This window comes from Hemicordylus capensis, chromosome 5, assembly GCF_027244095.1.
Source record: "Hemicordylus capensis ecotype Gifberg chromosome 5, rHemCap1.1.pri, whole genome shotgun sequence".
NCBI classification, from domain to species: domain Eukaryota; kingdom Metazoa; phylum Chordata; class Lepidosauria; order Squamata; family Cordylidae; genus Hemicordylus; species Hemicordylus capensis.
Window position 1 is genome coordinate 166,557,273 of NC_069661.1, and position 18,607 is coordinate 166,575,879.

At 43.9% G+C, this 18,607-nt stretch overlaps 1 protein-coding gene across 1 annotated transcript; it reads right to left on the reverse strand.

Annotated features, from left to right (window-relative positions):
- Positions 1–5,814: 5,814 nt before the first annotated feature.
- Positions 5,815–18,196, reverse strand: LOC128327374 (hyaluronidase-1-like). Its single transcript, XM_053256160.1, has 3 exons — positions 17,279–18,196; positions 13,940–14,029; positions 5,815–6,758 (listed from the first exon to the last, which is right to left on the reverse strand). The coding sequence occupies exons 1-3, from the start codon at positions 18,194–18,196 to the stop codon at positions 6,393–6,395; spliced, it is 1,374 nt and encodes a 457-aa protein (XP_053112135.1). The 3' UTR covers positions 5,815–6,392.
- Between the last annotated feature and the right edge of the window lie 411 nt (positions 18,197–18,607).

Here is an 18,607-nt window from a genome sequence, read left to right on the forward strand (position 1 = left end):
ATGGGACAATATAGACTTTAGCAATGCAGTATGGCTATGCATGGATCATAATTTCTGTGGAACAATGAGAGCAGCTTTTCTTCAAGCTTTTCTTCACCTTGCTGCAGGAGAAGAGATAATGTTAGAGAGATGCAACCTTCTAATACTAAAGGACGTAAGCTTCTAAGTTACACAAAACCCTTCCTAAAGTAGAACTGGTAAATGAATAATTCTCAGACATATACACCTCAGTTATTACTTATTATTGATGATTATAAGTTACTTCAGATCTTATAATGCCTGCCTAATTCAGAGAGGGTAACATATGATATGGCTTGTTAGATGAAAAAGAAAACCAAGGGAATTTTTAATGCTGTTGGACTCTTGTTAGAATCCAAGAATATAGTCCTAGTGTATTTCCAGTCTAATTTCACATTAGACTGCAAATCAAAATTGCAATTTAGATTAATTTTGTACATCCCAGAAATATGTACATGCCAATGACACATTTGAGACTGGTCTTCGAATAAAATATTTCAGCAAAACGTGCAATATGCTTGTTTAAATTATTTTTAAAAATTTATACTTCAGTCAACATTAGGCAGCCCAAATAAGTAACATACAAGTCAACACTTCCAACCCAGTTCTGAAAAGAACAAGCAGAACAATAATAATATTTTAAATGAAAATACAATTACGATTACCTTCAGATTTGCCATGGGTCATGCCAGCTATCTCATGCAGAAAAGAAGTTGGATGTTGTGCCTTTTTCTGTTTTCATTCCACAAAACATGTCATTACAGGGGTGACTCAGGGCACAGAGTAAATCGAGGCTTTCGCTAAATCTCTATTTAACTGAAGTCAGTCCCACTTAAGTGCCTTGGTTTAAACTAGCCATTACTGTCTTAAAATATTCGTTACAATTCTATTATAAGCCAGACTCTTAGTAAGAAAGAGTATCTTTAGTTATACAAATATGCTTTTACCCCAATGCAATCATTTTAAAGAAATTGGTGGGGCAAACAGATGAGTAGTTTTGTGTGTAGTATGGAATACTTCCATTGGAGAGTCCCAGTGGAGACAGTCTAGGGCCCAGCAGGATGCCACAAGCTAGTGCATCAACCCACCCCATCTCTCCTCAACACTCAAAGGGAAGAGATTGAAAACTTCCACTTTCAGTTCTGAATAAATCATTTCCCGATTGCATCTAAAATTAAAATTTTGTGGCTTATTCCAATGTGGTCAGTTCACAGAACAGTTCACAAACCAGGATCTGGTTCAGGCTGAACTAACCACTGTTAGAACAAATCACAGTTTCCTGAGTTTGGAAGTTAGCAGAAAACTGTGATCTATTCCAAAGTCTATAGAGAAGTTTTTAATCTCCTTCCTTCACAATTAGAGGAGGAGAAAAAAGGAGGGGAAGTGCATGAACTAATAACTTACTACAGCTCATTCACCATAATCTAAGCCATTGTAGATGTTTGTCTGAATTGGGCCAAGATTCTTCTATGGAGAAAAGTTAGAAACTCCTTATGCAATTCATACCAACAACCAAATCTGCTGTTAGCCTCAGATCTAGATATTGGTTCCACCCAAAATGTAGTATATACATTATGCAGTGACCTTACAAAAGCTAAACAGGTCTGGATCTGGTAAGCATCTGGATGGGAGACTGCCTAATGCCTATGTATGCCAATTTAAGTGTTATGATAGGGGGAAGGTAGGATGTAAATGTAACAAAATAAATAAAACATTGAGTAGTATCCAGACTAAATTAGTCATGACTAAGTCCTACGGAAATGACTGGAACTTCAGCTAATCAAGAATAACTTGTCTCATTGATTGCAATGGCACCTAGTTATGACTTTGTAGTTTGGATGTTGCCTGCTGAATTATTACCAGAGGAGGAATTTCACTGATTCAGAACTAACCAAAGTGAGAGGAAACATACTAACAAAAGCCTGTAGGTTAGTAATAATGAATAGTTAGATCATAATAGGAGCATAGGCTACTTTATACCATCAAATCACTGGACCATCTAATTCAGTATTGTCTGCACTGACTGGCAGAAGCTCTCCAAGCAGCTTTCAGACAAGAATATTTCCCAGTCCTACCTGGAGATGCCCGGGAGTGAAACTGGGACTTTTTTCTACTGAGCTATGGTCCTCAGGGGAATATCTTTCAGCATGCACATCTAGTCTCCCATTCAAATGCAAACCAGGGCAAACCATGCTTCGCAAAGGGGACCAAGCATGCTGGGAACCAGAAGTCCTGAGGGAGGATGCCTCTGAATGCCAGTTGCAGAGGAGCAACAGCAGGAGAGGAGGTATGCTTTCACAGGGACATGGGAAGCTGCCATACACTGAGTCAGGCCATAGGTCCATCTAGCTCAGTATTGTCTACACAGACTGGCAGAGGCTTCTCCAAGGTTGCAGGCAGGAATCTCTCTCAGCCCTCTCTTGGAGATGCCAGGGAGGGAACTTGGAACCTTCTGCTCTTCCCAGAGCGGCTCCTTCCCCTGAGGGGAATATCTTATAGTGCTCACACTGAAACCCTAGGAATACATAATTGCTGGACTGGAACAATAACCAGCATTTCATATCGAACTATGGCCACACTCGTGTCACAAGGAGGTCATGAAAATTGTAGCCATCCTCTGAGGTTGTTTGCCTCCAGTATCTATTAATCAGAATTGCGCTATATATGGACATTTATTTTATTTTATTTATTTTTACATTTATATCCCGCTCTTCCTCCAAGGAGCCCAGAGCGGTGTACTACATACTTGAGTTTCTCCTCACAACAACCCTGTGAAGTAGGTTAGGCTGAGAGAGAAGTGACTGGCCCAGAGTCACCCAGCTAGTCTCATGGCTGAATGGGGATTTGAACTCGGGTCTCCCCGGTCCTAGTCCAGCACTCTAACCACTACACCACGCTAAGCAACATTCCAGTTGCTTAGTAGCTATTGATAGACCTCTCATGCGTAGATTTATCTAAACCTTTTCAAAATGCTACTTGAGCTTGTGAATCTCACCACATCTTGTGGTCAGTGCTCACATGTTTTCTGATGTCCACGCAATTAATTTTAGATCCCACTCAGGTTGAATCAGGAAGGACCTATTCTGAATGCATGTGGGCACACGCTGCCTTGATACTAGGGATGTGCAAGGAACCGCGGCGGGGAGGCTCGAAGGCGGTAGGGGTCTCTCTTTAAGATTGGGGGAGGGTGCACTTACCCCTCCCGCCGCTCCCCCCCCCCGCCGGCGTCTGTATTTTGCAAAGCCGATCAGGGCGGCAGCATACCTCCCTGCTGCCCCATTCCCTCATCTTCCAGATATGACCAGCAGTCACCAAAACGCTGCTGCGTGTTGCTGCTAAGCGCACAGGCATGTTGGCAACTTCTGGTCATATCTGGAAGACAAGGACAATGGAGAGGCATGGAGGTACCCTGCTGCCCTGATCGGCTTTGCAAAATACAGACGCTGGCGGGGGGGATGTAGTGGGAGGGATAAGTGCATCCTCCCCTGCTCTTAAAGAAAGACCCCCACCGCCTTCGAACCGGTGCAACCACCGGTTCTTCGAACTGGTTCCGTGCACATCCCTACTTGATACTGCCACCCGGAACAGAACTCATTCCAAACACAGATTCGCGCTTGCGGTGTGAATTTCAAAAGTTTGTTAAGCATTGTAAAATGAGCCCATAGAGGGGAGAAACTGCTAACTTTGGATGAAAATCATAGACCAGGGAATAAATACCAGCTGACATCTGGAGCAGTGCCTCATAGATGCACCAAGAAGACACAGCCCCACGGCAGAAAGCTTTCCTAGCTGCATCAAGCATTGAGTATGCAGCAGGGAGGGCAGGAATGCATTTTGGCTGTTTATGCTCATAAACTGTGCTCTGTGTTACCCCAAAATATATCCCTGAGGGCTGTGCAACCCTGTTTTACTAAGTTATATAGAGATTGGCTTCGGGTCACCCTTAGGCTGAGAAGGAATTTGAACCTAGATGTCTGCATTTTAAACATTCTAGAGTACCAATTTACTCTTATTTTTTAATGTTTATCTATTAAACAAATACCATGCCATATGTTCTTCAGAATTATAACAAAGGAACTACATACTATCCAAATTATTTCCTCCGTAATAACCTGCAATTTTCAAGTAAAACTATGGTAAATTACACTTTTCCTTTCAAAGTTAAATGTACTTCTGAGTGTTTAAATTTACATATGTATACCCTCTAAAGAGTTCTTCCTTTTTCAATAATTATTAAGTTCTTCAGCATCAGGTAAAAACTATTTCACTCAAGCGGGCCTATGGGCCTGCTTGACCTCTGAACCCTCAACTCCTGTGTTGTTAACTGCTTTCTTTCTTTGCAAGTGCTTATGTTGCATTTGTATAATATTTGATTTTAATGTATGTAGATTGTGAGCTGTATCGGACATTGTCATATGCAATAGAAAGATGGGATTTAAATATTAAATAAACATAATTCCATCATGCCACATGTCCTAATGTCTGAGATGTGTGTTCTATCTAGAGTATTTATACTACTGCTCCTGGTGTGCTGTGATTGGCTTCATCATCACTGTGGAGATGATGCAGGATAAGGTGGAAAGCAATAGTTTTGAGCTGTACATTGATTTCAATAGGAGTGTTTTAGCCTATACCATTTCTTTCACTGGCATAATGAGGAAAGCTGATGTCTGAGGGAGTATAGGATCTTGACTGTCCTGCCTCTTCCCTACAATACCCCAGATGCCTCTACATTTGGTGCCTGTGCTGGCTGAATTGCACGGGTGTTGAGGTTATACCTGTGTAACTAGCAGTACCAACCCACTGACATACAGGTATCACTACACCAGCAGAGATCCTCAAGGGTGGTGTGTCTTCCAGGTCTGCTAGCACACCTCTTGTCTTATAGTCTAGTTGGGAGGATAGGATGGCACTGTTAGAATGGGTGCTAAGAGAATCAGAGGCACCTAAAGTCATTGGAATAATGTCTTCATTCAGATGCATTCCACCAGACTGTGTACTTGTGAAAGAAGGACAATGTCCTGAATGCTCGACCAGGCAGATATTCTTAAGGTAAAAAGATACTCTGTGTTTGCTCAGAGACACTATTCCTCAATGTTTCCAGAAATGCTGTAGGATAGATCATGGCATGAAAGATAGATAGGCATGTAGGATAGATCATGGCAGGAAGCACTGACTTGCTTCAAAGAAACCCGTGGATTCCTAAAGGGAAAGACTAGGATTTCCAATATAAATTGAATTCTGAATTTTGAAAAATGTTGAAGCTCTTGTCAGCTTAATGAAACTTCATGAAATGTAGTAAGCCATAGAAATTAGATCTTTCAGGCTGCAATAAAAATGTGGACATGGGACACAGAATATGGAATGGAAATACTGTTGAAAATCTATTTACAACAGAACAACCAAAAGGATACATTCCTTTGGCTGCTTCTCAGAACAAAGAATTAACCCCTTGGGATTGAATTCTTTCCAAAATTGGGTGGTACACTGGTGGAAGTTTAGTGATTTGTTTAATTTTTAATACAGGAAAAATCAAGAAGTGGGATCTAGTGAAAATCTATACTTCAGTGGAAACTGCCAGCTGCTACCAACAGCCATGGATTATATGATTGGCCCAGATAAGGCTCTAAGTTTAGGATCCAGGAGGTGCAAACCTACAATATTTTCTGTTGTAATACAAATCCTTTATTAAAATAGTTTTCAGGCTAAAACCCAGGAAACAGAAATTGATATATTTTATTTATTTATAATTTGTGTCTATACCCCATTTCATAAAACTCACCCCAAGATGGTTTACAAAAATTGAAATACAATAAAACTCCATAAAAATCACGTTTTTAGTAAAGCTTCTACAAAGAAACAGATAAATAAGAGATATCCTTTCCTTGTTTTTTTATCCAGTGAACATGAGAATGCCAGCAAAAGAACAAGGATGACCTGAGATTGGAAACCACACCAGGTAAAATGACCCAACTCTCCAAATATCAGATAATCTAGCTGTGTAGAAGTCTCAAGCCCTGAACATACATGCAGGCTGTTAAAAATCCTGGATAGCAGCCAAGATGTATCAGCTTTGCATATTAGCTTTGTGTAGAAAAGTATAAAAGAACTCTTAAAAAGATCTTTGGAAATGTTTGACACCCTGAAGATTGAGGATCAGCTACTGGTTGTATCAACTTGCCCCACACACCTGAGAGGATTTGCTACCCAGACCAGGAACAATGGCCACTCAAGACTACTATGCAATTCTGGTAACATTATGAATTGCTGATATTAGAGTAAAAAGATTGATTAATGTATTTTGGTTATCGGGTAGTTAGTTTGCTTTGTATTAAGCAACTAATCAATCAATGCTGGCCAACATTTGCCTAAAATTAGACTGGTGTGCCATCTCTTATCAAGAGTTTGGTAATGGAATTACTAGAATCAGGCATTTCACAAAACATCCCAGTCCAACCCTGGTAACATTGGCATATGAATTTCTCTCTCATGACCTTTTCATCCTCCTTTTTCAGATTTCCTCTCACATCAACTTTGTTCCCCTTTTTAGAAAAATTGAGCCGAATCTTAAAACTCTGCGGAGACAAGTGCAGATGGGTGTTTGAGTCACTGATTTTGCGAATGCATCTTCCATTCTTCTTGCAAAGAACTTTGCTGCAGAGCTTGGCTGCAGAGGTCACATTAATGACATAATGTCCCAAGGGGCCATTTATGTATTTTTTCACAGTTAAACAGTTTTCCTAAAAGAAAAGGGGAAAGACAACAACAGGTTATGGAGTAACTGACAGTGAATCTAAACCAGGAGCACAACTATTGGTCAGAAGATTTAAGAAATCAAGAAATCTGCTTGGCCACAAGTATGCCAACTCTAGAGCCCTCTTCAAACATTCTAAATCTAAGTATGTTGTAACAGGGTAGACGATGAATGAGAATGTGCCAGCTTGCCATGCCCCCTGGCACCACTCCCCAGGACCATGTTTGTCTGAGAAGGGCAGCACTGAAACTGAGGACAGTTTTGCATACAATATGGAACTCTGGGCATATGGAGAGCTGGTCTTGTAGTAACAAGCATGACTTGTCCCCATAGCTAAGCAGGGTCTGCCCTGGTTGCATATGAATGGGAGACTTGATGTGTGAGCGCTGCAAGATATTCCCCTCAGGGGATGAAGCCGCTCTGGGAAGAGCAGAAGGTTTCAAGTTCCCCCCCGGCTTCTCCAAGATAGGGCTGAGAGAGATTCCTGCCTGCAACCTTGGAGAAGCCGCTGCCAGTCTGTGAAGACAATACTGAGCTAGATGGACCAATGGTCTGACTCAGTATATGGCAGTGTCCTATGTTCCTATGTTCCTATTCCAGGGTTCGCAACTCTGCAAAGGAAATGTCACTGGCAGTGGCTCTTGCAACAGGGATTCCTAGATGTTGTTGACTACAAATTCCATAATCCCCAGCTGTAATGATCTTTGACTGGGGGGGTGATGGGAATTGTAGTCAACAACATCTGAGAATGCCTGTTACAGGAAACACTGGTCTCTGGTTTCAGTGATGCCCTCCTCAGACAAATGCTAAACTTGGGAATACCAGGGGGTGGGGCATAGTACAGGAGGACCTCGTTATCCACTGGGGTTCCATTCTATACTACAACCCTGGATAACGAGACTGTGGATAATGAGGCACTGAGGCAATGGGAATCGGGGGCGGGGGGGTAGTTTACTGGAGACTGGGGGAAAGGGCTTAAAATGGTGGAAATAATTGAAATAAAGTACTGTATCATGCTCCGCAGGTCTCCATGTGTGCAGCAATGCTGCTGCTCCAAAAGACCCAAATCCACCATTTTTTCATGAAAAATGGTGGGTTTGGCCCCTTGCCCCCCACAAATGAGCTACAGAATGCAGCTATTCTCACGACCAGCAAAAACAGGGCTTGAGGTCTGAAGGCGGGGTTAGCACTATCGTGTGGAACCTCAACAAACTCCCAAACAGGGCTCTGTCAAAAGAGGGTCACCCAGTTCCCAGCCCCTCCTCTAAAACCAGGTTCAGCAAGCAGGGGAGGTTGCCTACCCCCTCCCAGTGCCCGTGTGGAGCCACGGAACGCTGTGGAACGCTGCTTGAGGCTCCCTCCCATACCATAGAGACTGGATAACAGAGTGGGCTGCAAAGCACAGCAGAAGTTTGTTTGGGGAAAGCCTGTCTGGCAAAGAGCACTGAGCGTCCTTAAAGTGGCAGGCACCTTGCAAATGAGCCCAAGGGAAAATATGAACATAGGAAGCTGCCTTCCACTGAGTCAGACCATTAGTCCATCCAGCTTAGTACTGTCTTAGTCCTGTTGACACAGACTGGCAGTGGCTTCCCGAGGCTCTCAGGCAGGATTCCCACTCAGCCCAACCTGGAGATGCCAGGCAGGGAGCTCAAATCCTTCTTCCTATAGCAGCCCTATCCCCTAAGGGGAATAGTTGCACAGACACATGTCATACTATTCATTCATTTTACATTTTACTAGCTGACCCTGCACAGAGCATCTATGTGGTCTTGCACTGAGCATGTGGTACTGCACCCCCGCAACGCTCTCGCTCGCTCTCGCCACCCCCGCTCGCCCCCACAAGTCTCGCGCCACTCTCGCAACGCTCTCGCTCGCTCTCACCCCCCCTTGGCCCCCGCAAGTCTCTCACCACTCCCGCAACGCTCTCGCTCGCTCTCACCCCCCCTTGGCCCCCGCAAGTCTCTCACCACTCCCACAATGCTCTCACTCGCGCTCGCCCCCTGCTCACCCCCCCGCTCGCCCCTGCAAGTCTCTCACCACTCCCACAAGTCTCGTGCTCGTGCTCTCTGTCCTCCATCTTTCTATCTCTGTCTCGCAGTCCTTGCTTCCCCCTGCCACTGCCAGGGACTGTCGCCTGCTCACCTGACAGCCTCTGAGCTTCCTGCCGCTTCACAGAGCCCCCAATCCAACTGTCAAACTGCTTTCTAGCCGCCCCGCAGGCCCCATCTAGAAGAGTTAATAATATAGAATATCCCACTCTTCCTCCAAGGAGCCCAGAGCAGTGCACTACACACTCAAGTTCCTCCTCACAACAACCCTGTGGAGTAGGTCAAGCTGAGAGTAAAGTGACTGGCCCAGAGTCACCCAGCAAGTATCATGGCTGAATGGGGATTTTTGTGCTCCTTCCTGTCCCCTGCAAGTCATGGACAAGAGCAGGAGTGTCCCTGCCCTTGCCTGAAGCTGCCCTTGCCTGCAGCGTGGTGTAGTGATTAAACTGCTGTACTGGGGACCGGGGAGACCTGAGTTCAAATCTCCATTCAGCCATGAGACTTGCTGGGTGACTCTGGGCCCGTCACTTCTCTCTCAGCCTGACCTACTCCACAGGGTTGTTGTGAGGAGGAACTTGAGTATGTAGGACACCGCTCTGGACTCCACCGGTTCCTCCTTCCATCTGCTGGTGGAGTGGGAGCGACTGCTGGAATGACTGTCTGTGCAAGGGTCACTGGTTCAGCCTCATGGAGGCAATGGCAGTGGGAGGAGGCTCGCGGCGGCAGCAGGGGACTCACAGCAGCGGTGGAGGGCCTCACGGCGGGGGTAGTCCAGGTGCCCAATTTGCCTCGGTGTGACACTGCACCCACCTGCCCACCCTTGCACCATCATCAATATACAGAGGGTAGCAGTGTCAATGAGGGTGTGCAGGTGTGGGCGACACTTTGCCACTCACTCTCCCACCCTGCTGGCACTGCAAGAGTGGCAAGTGGCAGCAACAGGGCAGGTGAGTGATGGGGACACCCTACCCCACATGCCCACCCTCCTATGCCTGGGCCAGTGCACTCCCATCTACTTGTACCTGAAACACTGTACCTAGGTTTTGAACATTCTAAGAAGAGCTTAGAAGTTCTTTGGTCTCTCAAGGAAATTGGCCATTCTTTTCTCTTTTTCTAGATCTCATGTTATGGAGAATTACCAGAAAATATGTGTGTAAGGAAGATCCAAGTGGATCTTCCAATGTTCCCAGTACAAGAACTTCTCTCCTTGTCCTTTCAATAGCAGGGCTCTTTTATCTCTGTTTGTTTTTACTCAGCTTGCTCCATCCAAAATCTGGCAAAAATAACTAATGACAAGGTATGGTGGGAACCAAATTTTACATCCAGAATTGTCTGTGCTCAGTGAGCACTTTTATTGGAATGTATCTTTTATGCAGAACTAAAGGATCAGAATTTGGATTTGGATTTTTCAGCACAGAGTTTTAGATGCCTATGTGTTTTTCATTTTGTGTCATATATCTATGTCGTAATCCCCAGGTCTCATGGTCGACAAGAACCATATGCATGTACCGAGGTTTCCCTAGCAGCAACTCAGAATTGACCCCCCCAAGCTTGTTGTCATATTCAAATAGGTTTAAAATGTGGTTTGGGGATTCACATCAGCAAGCCACTTAGGGAACTACTTCTGCAAAGATGAATTAGACATATGACTCCATTATATGCACAGCTTTCTGGTTCACAGACAGATTAGCTGTATTGTTAGATCTTAGCTTGTTCACACAATCATTTGAATCTAGGTTACCCATTGTTGTGACCCAGATCACCCCAATTGGCAGGAGTTGAAGGTCCCAAAAGGCCAGGCTCAGGCCTGTGTCTGAAATCATTATTTCAGTGAAAGATTCCCTGCCAGGCATCAGTGAACTCCTGAGTGAACTGGTTAATTCCTGGGAAACAGGCCAAATTGCCTCTCCTGTGTTACAACTGTGAATTGCCTTGGGAAAAGTAGGAGTAATCCTACTTTTCATGCAGCTTGCTATGTTTTGCTACAATTGTCACCATTGATTTCTTGTTTCACATATATTCCCATGAAATCACTTTGGAATGATTTTAGAAATGAACACTAAGTATATTTACACACACACACACACACACACACACACACACACATTACTTAGATTGATGTTTCTCACATATAGGATTGGTATTTTTCCCTTTATATTTTGACATCTTTGGGGCAAGTTTTGTTCACGCAGCAGAGGCAAATCTGCAAAGCTCAGAAATGCAGATTGTCTTGAGAACACAAGAAGAAACAATTCCTTTCTGATAAGAGCATGCAGGAAATGGCTCTCAATCTGCTGAAATCAGCTCTGGCAAACAAACAATTGTCCTGAGTGAGCAGGTTTTTCTGACACAAGTTAATTGACACTTTTTAGAGGCATGACGGACATTGCCATTTTTGAAAGAACCCAATGTCTAGATCTACGGATTGAACGACTATAAGAAGCAGCTTTTAGACATGGCTTCAGCAACCTTTTGCTCACTATGCCTGCTTGAAGCCTGTCTGCTCCAGCCTCGAATCCAAGCAATGCTCACACCTATGAACCACAACGAGACTTGGTACCATGTTGTCCTGGAAGACAATTCACCCTTTTTCTCTACTAAAACTCTGGCATTCTGCCACCCTGCTCCTAGCAACGCACACACACCCCGCCGCCGCCGCTCTCTATCCTTTCCATTTTCTCTGTTAGATTACTAGTTAGTTAACATTGAAACCACATGCAACCAACATATTCATTAGTTAAGAAATACTACACTACACTGGGAAACATTATTGATGTAATTGGTTTGCTTAATTGCACTATTGAGAAACCTGAGTGATCTTATTGACCTGTTTGACTTACCTGATCAGCACCATTGCCTTAATAAAGCCCATTGAAACTTTATAAGTGTGGCTGTCTTCCCTCCTACTTGCATTTCCAGATCACACATGGTTACCCTATCACAGAACTATGCCAGTTTGTGGCTAAAGTGAAGTAGCCTCATTCTCATTGCTACCTCCCGAGCATACACAGAGTGTGAATCAGGCTTGGCTCACAACACCATGCCAAAGTGGGAATATCAGGCCATAAACTCCCTTGGCATGGGTTCATAGAATCATCTCAATGTTGGTAACCCACATTAAACCTGGATTCAAGCAATTGTGTGAACTAGGGATGTGCAGAACATTCCAACAGCAAAACATTCCAACTCAAAATGTGCCATTTTGAGTGTTTCAAACTTGAAACAGAACACCCTTTAAATAAAGGGCCTGTTTCAAGCTTGGAGCAGAACAACCCCCATTTCAAAAGAAACATTTTGATATTCCAAATGGCATTTTGGATACCTGTTTTTCCCTTGCTGATTGATTTTTTGGCACTGGCTTCCGATTGGCTTGCAGTCTCCTTGCTTCTTGGTTTGTTGGTTTGTTTGTTAGCATACAAATCAAGTGTTGTCATGGAGGTGGGCAGAGATAGCCCTTACAGTGTGCCTCTCTTGAAGAGGATACATCAGGAGGAGAGGAGGAAGGAATCAAGGAAGGTTTGATTTTGTGTTTTGTTCAGCACAGCAGTATAATATGCTGCGTCATTGCTGCGATAAACTATCTGTTTTGCTGGATCTCTGATTGACAAAGGTGGAATTTAGGTGCCTGCTTTCCTTGAGTTGTGGTTTGTTTTGTTTGTGAGATATTGTTCTGGTGAGAAATGGGTAGTGACAGGTGTGTGTGTGTGGGTGTGGGTGTGTGTGTGTAATATTCCTGGTGATTGCTGTGATGATTTCCATGTCTGCCCTTGAGACACTTGTGCTTCACTTACTGCTCTGATCTGCTCTGCAAGCTGCATTATTATTATTATTATTATTAATCTGATTTCTATACCACCCTTCTAAAAATGGCTCAGGGCGGTTTACACAGAGAAATAACAAATAAATAAATAAGACGGCTCCCTGTCCCCAAAGGGCTCACAATCTAAAAAGAAACATAAGATATACACCAGCAACAGGCACTGGAAGTACTGTTCTGGGGGTGGATAGGGCCAGTTACTCTCCCCCTGCTAAATAAAGAGAGTCACCACATTAAAAGGTGCCTCTTTGCCAAGTTAGCAGGGGACATTACAAGGTGTACTGAGCCAAAATGTGGCTGAAGTTGCTCTAGGTGAGCTTATGGCTATGCGTGCTGCTAAAGGAGCTGCTCTGGCAGCTGTTGCAATGCTAGGAAGTAAGGACCCATAATTATGTGTGAGAGAGCAACTTTTGCCAATGATGTTACTGCAGTGCAGGCACTGTGATTCTTCTTTGACCATTTTTGTACTGTGTTGAAATTTGTGTTCTGTGTTGGGCGGGACAAATTCCCTTTTACTGTGTGCTTCTGCAGTGTTTTTCAAGGCAGGGTTGCAAAATGCATTGCACTCTGTGCGTGCAGCTTGTTCCAGCCATAAGGAACAATGAGGAAACTCGAAAGACCCCATTGTTCCCCATGTGTAGCTCCTAGGGATACTGAAGTGGGTTGTGTACAGGGCATGATGGGAGCGATATCTACCACCCAACCAACAAAAGAAATGGGCAAGCAGACATTTTTTAAATAAATGTTTAAACTTTCCCCCAAATCCTCATAGAATCCTATGGGAGTTTGGGGAAAAGATTAAAAATGAAGGTGTCCACCCATCATGCCATACCACCCAACCTACTTTGGTGTCCCTAGGAGCTACCAACGTGGAACAATTGGGTATTTCAAGTTTCCCTCTTGTTCCCTATGGCTAGAACACTCGAAACCTTTTGGGTTTGTTCTGTCGAAACAACCAGTCATACCAGTTGATTCGACAGAATGTTTTGGCCATTTGCATTTCATTTCAAGCTCGAAACAGAACACAAAATCTACTTCGTGCACATCCCTAGTGTGAACAGGCCTATTATTTCTTTGTAATGGTTCCTGGAAAACATAACATTATTACTCCATATAGGCTATGTAGCACAGCTACTTCCAAGATTATTTGAACTAGTATTTACTATAAAACTTCAGTCCATAGTAACGTTTATTCAGAGATATGCTAAGTCATAGTTGACTTTGGTGGGTGGTGGTCCTGAGTGTTATAAGACCTCTTGTAAAGTTTAATTCATGGACATTTCTTAACCCAAACTCACTTACACTGGAGTTGGCATAATGCAAGCTTCCCCAAAGGACAACTCCTGCTGCCCCCAATGCAGCACTTTCACCAATCGTGTGCACCAAGTCATCCTGGGGGGAAAAGGAACAGACATACATAATATAATAGAGCATCATGCCCCGTGAACAAAGAGCCAAAGCAGGGGAACCATTGCCAATGATATATACACCCATTTTTTGTTGTTGTTGTCCCACCGACACATCAGATCAAACAGGTTTTAGAAGTATTTGAAGCACTACCAAAAATCCCTTGCAAGACTTGTTTACCAGAGATGTCCAGCTGAAGGCCACCTCCAGCTTTAGAGGCAAGATACCTCTAACTTCTAGTTATAGGGGAGCAACAGCATAAGAAGGGGCAAGTCCTCACCTCTTGCCTGTGGACTCAGAGGCATCTGGTGGGCCACAGGATACTGGACTAGATGAGCTTTGAGCCTGATCCAATAAGTCTGTTCTTATGTTCTTATGCCAGCCCTGCTGGATCAGGCCCAAGGTTCATCTAGTCCAGCATCCTGGTTCACACAGTGGCTCACCAGATGCCTCTGGAGAGCCCACAAGTAAGAGTAATGTGCATACCCTCTCTCCTGCAGTTGCGTCCCTGCAACTGGTCTTAAGAGGCATCATGCCTCTGAGGCTGGAGATGGCCCACAGCCACCAAACTAGTAGCCATGGATAGACCTGTCCACCATGAGTTTGTCTAAGCCCCTTTTAAAGCCATCCAATCTAGTGGCCATCACCACATCCCATGGCAAAGAGTTCCATAGATAAATTATGCACTGTTTGTAAAAGTACTTCCTTTTGTTGGTCCTAAATTTCCTGACCTTCCATTTCATGGGGTGACCCCTGGTTCTAGTGGTGTGAGAGAGGGAGAAAAAATTCTCTGTCCAGCCTCTCCACTCCATGCATAATTTTATACATCTCGATCATGTCTCACCTTAGTTGCCTCTTTTCCAAAGCAAAGAGCCCCAGATGCTGTAGACTAGCTTCATAAGGAAGCTGCTCCTAACCCTTGATCATCTTGGTTGCCCTCTTCTGCACCTTTTCCAGTTCTACAATATCCTTCTTAAGATATGGTGACCAAAACTGTACACAGTACTCTAGATGTGGCCAACCATAGATCTGTATAAGGACATTATAATATTACCATTTTTATTTCAATCCCCTTCCTAATGATTCCTAGCATGGAATTAGCCTTCATCACAGCTACCACGCATTGAGCCGACACTTTCAATGAGCTGTCCACCATGACCCCAAGATCTCTCTGATGAGTGTATAGACAATGCCTCTTCCATACCAACATCAACACTCAACACACACATACAAACAAACCTATTATCTTTGTCTAGTCTAAGCAAAAACAATCATGGCAGGATCTAGGATGATACCTATCACAATTATCAGGTTATAGCACAATAAATGTGAACAGCAGCAAGCGTATCACTTTACAGTAAGGCTACCTTCACTCTCCATGATGAAGCTATAGGATATGGCACTACCAGTGCTGAATTGAAGCTATCATGAATATAGGTTTCTGAATATAGTGCTGAAATCTAGGCATTTGTATGCAGGAATGTGGAAATGCCCTAGGTGGGCATAAGTGACAGAATGTGGAATCTGTGTTTTTTCATATTCTACAAGAGTGGTGGCCAGTGAGGGCACGCCAGGGTGGCGGCGAAAGGCACATAGAAATGTAAAGTAGAAGGTGCTTACCAGCAGTACCACCTCACCCACAGCAGTGCTCCTCTTGGCATACCAAGCGGTGGTACGGTTCTGGCACTCACCCGGCCTCTGTTCATGTGTAGAGGCCATTTGTGTGGTCAGCATGGTGTCTCTGAGCTTGCTAATGGCCTCCATGCACGTGCAGAGGCCAGGTGAGTGCCCGAGCCATGCCGCTGCATGGGATGCCGGGTGGAGTGCTGCTGCTCGAGGCTGCTTGCAGATGCCACAGTACCACTGGTAAGCACCTTTGACTTTACTTTGAAAGGTGCCTCTCGTTGCTGCCACACACACCCGGCGCCACCCTAATCGGCCACCACAACTCTGCATACACACACACACACCAGGAATAATGAAGGCATCCCTGATTTTCACTATCACATATGGAACTGTAAGGCATATCTTTCTTTCCTTTTGCACTAGTTAATTGGTTTTTGTCTTTGTAATTCAAAATGTGACCATGGTAGTCGTGGCCATCATGCTAACCCCAGGCACACAGGCTACTCATTTGCCTTGTTTCTCAATCCGGGCAAATGAGCAGCCTGTGCACCTGGGGTTAACATGGTGGCAGGGAAAGTGAGGAGAAACAAGGTAGCCAGGGAGGAAGAGGTGAGTGGGAACAATCCACAAATTTGCAGCTCATTTATCCCCACCCCCCACCCCCACCCCATTCTGCCCACATGGGCCACTGATCAACCTGTAAAACCTCTTTGATCAGACACAACAAATACAGCTGGCACACTCTGCATTTATTTGGATAAATAAATGCAGAACTGTTAAGGCCTAGTTCTCACTGAAGTGATACAATAAATCACCTCTTCCCCTCACTCCCATCCCCTCTGCTGTTAGCCCATGAGAGAAGGAATACAGGTACTTGGATTTATTTTTTTTCACCTCCCACAGGACAAACAGTAATCTGGGGATGGGGTCAGATTTTGATGGGATGAACAGTACAGGTGGGAAGGATTATAACCCTCTTCAGCATGTGTCTGTTGCAAGCAAATCTGCCCTCCTTCCCTGCATGGCTGCATTTGGGGGGGGGGGGAGTTCGGTTCTAACTGGCTATGACACTGGACTGTAAAAATACACTCGTTTACAAATAGTATGCATTATTGTATAATAATAATAATTCAAATTACCACTGCATAATTTGCATGGTCATTTGAGTGGTCAGCATGCTGTTGCTGACCATGCACATGGTCTCCGCACATGCGGAGTGTCCAAACTATTGTGAGGCTATTGAGCTATGGAGCGTACAATATTGTGTGGCTATTGAGCATTTTTAGATGAGACATTAACACTTTGCCAGTTGAGCTGTACAAGGGCACAATTTTAATAAACCCCATCCCCTATGAGCGGGTTCATATGTTACCTCTACCTGCTCTTTTATGCATTTAACAGCTTATGCGAGCAGTCACAGAAGATTGCAGTTCAGCTTCCAGAGCAGGGATTTCTGGCTCCAGAGCCCTTTTACTCACAGCACCCCTTACTCCCAGAGCCCCTTTTACTCACAGCTCATGCAAGCAGACTCCTCATACTGTCAAATAAATGTACAAAACAGTCAGCTATGAGCTGGTTCTAGGAGGTTATGAGATGCTAACATCTTACCTCTGTCAGTTCATATAATGAATAGGCATAAAATGGCCTAGAGTAAACAAAAACAGGCAAGGCATAGTCCTTTCTAGCAATTGAGGCAATGCGTAATGCCTCCTTAACCCGATAGTGTACAAACTTCAAAGCATTTGGGCTTGACTTCAGAGTGTAATTGAGATATATGGAAGGATAAAGGGCAGTACTTTGTTTCCACAGCCATAGCAGACGATCATTACGTGAAGATGCGACATCTGGACATTTGCCTGTGTATGTGTGTGGATTTTCCTTGTAATAATTATAGCAATCTGGGAACAGATAGTAACCCCAGAGTCCATTTGGTCTCATATGTTGAGCTAGAAAAAGAGTGCTGTTCATGAAACTTTTCCCAGCATTTTCGAATTCTTCCTTAGCAACCTTCTTGATTGTTTCTTCAGGCCACTGAGGATGTAGCTTTCTAACAAGCTCAAGCGACTTGTTTTTGTAAATGGCTTTCTGACCCCAGTTCCTATCCCACTGGGGTCTCCAGTTTTCCCAGTCAATGACTCCAAGTCCATGGAACTTCTTCATAGGTATGGCATGGTCGATATCAGACTTGGCTTTGGTGAGGTGCCTAAACAGACTCTGGTTCTGTGGGATTCCTCCATTGATGGAATCATTATTGTCATCAACATAGGGATAATACCCCAAATGAGTGTAATAAAATATTGTCACAGTGGACCCACTCAGCGTCTCATTGGCATTTGATATAATGTCAAAAATCTTGAGATCTAAATCCACCTTGTAGCGCAGTCTGCACTGTTCAGTAGGAGCATTCCAAAACACCACAAAAGGTTTGTTGGGAAACAATGGCGCTCGTGTCTGCATAATTTTTTTCCCATCAACAACAATCAGTAACACTCTAATTGTTATATATTTAATCCACAGATGCCACATAGTTTTCTGGGACAACTTCTTCAAAGGAAAAGAGAGAGAGAGAGAGAGAGAAATTAACAGAAAAATAGTGACTGAGGACAACTGGCAGAACCTTTTGTTTGTTTTTCTAGGGTCTTGTCATTTTAGATTTACATGGATTGTACAATGCACGTTATTAGTGCCACTGCTGAAATTCACAATTAGTGGTATTCACATTTAACTCTGCAAGTCCTGAAGTTTAGTCTGAAAATTCTGGCAAAATATGTGTTGAATGCCAAAAGTCTTACCAAAATCTGCGTTGTTTTTGGGTGAACCACAATGCATGTTTGGTCCACAATGGTCATTGGTTTTTTTCTGCTCGCACTGGTACACTGTTAATTCTGGTTTTCTTTAGAACCTGCTCATGCCAAAGCACTTCATTTTCATTAAACT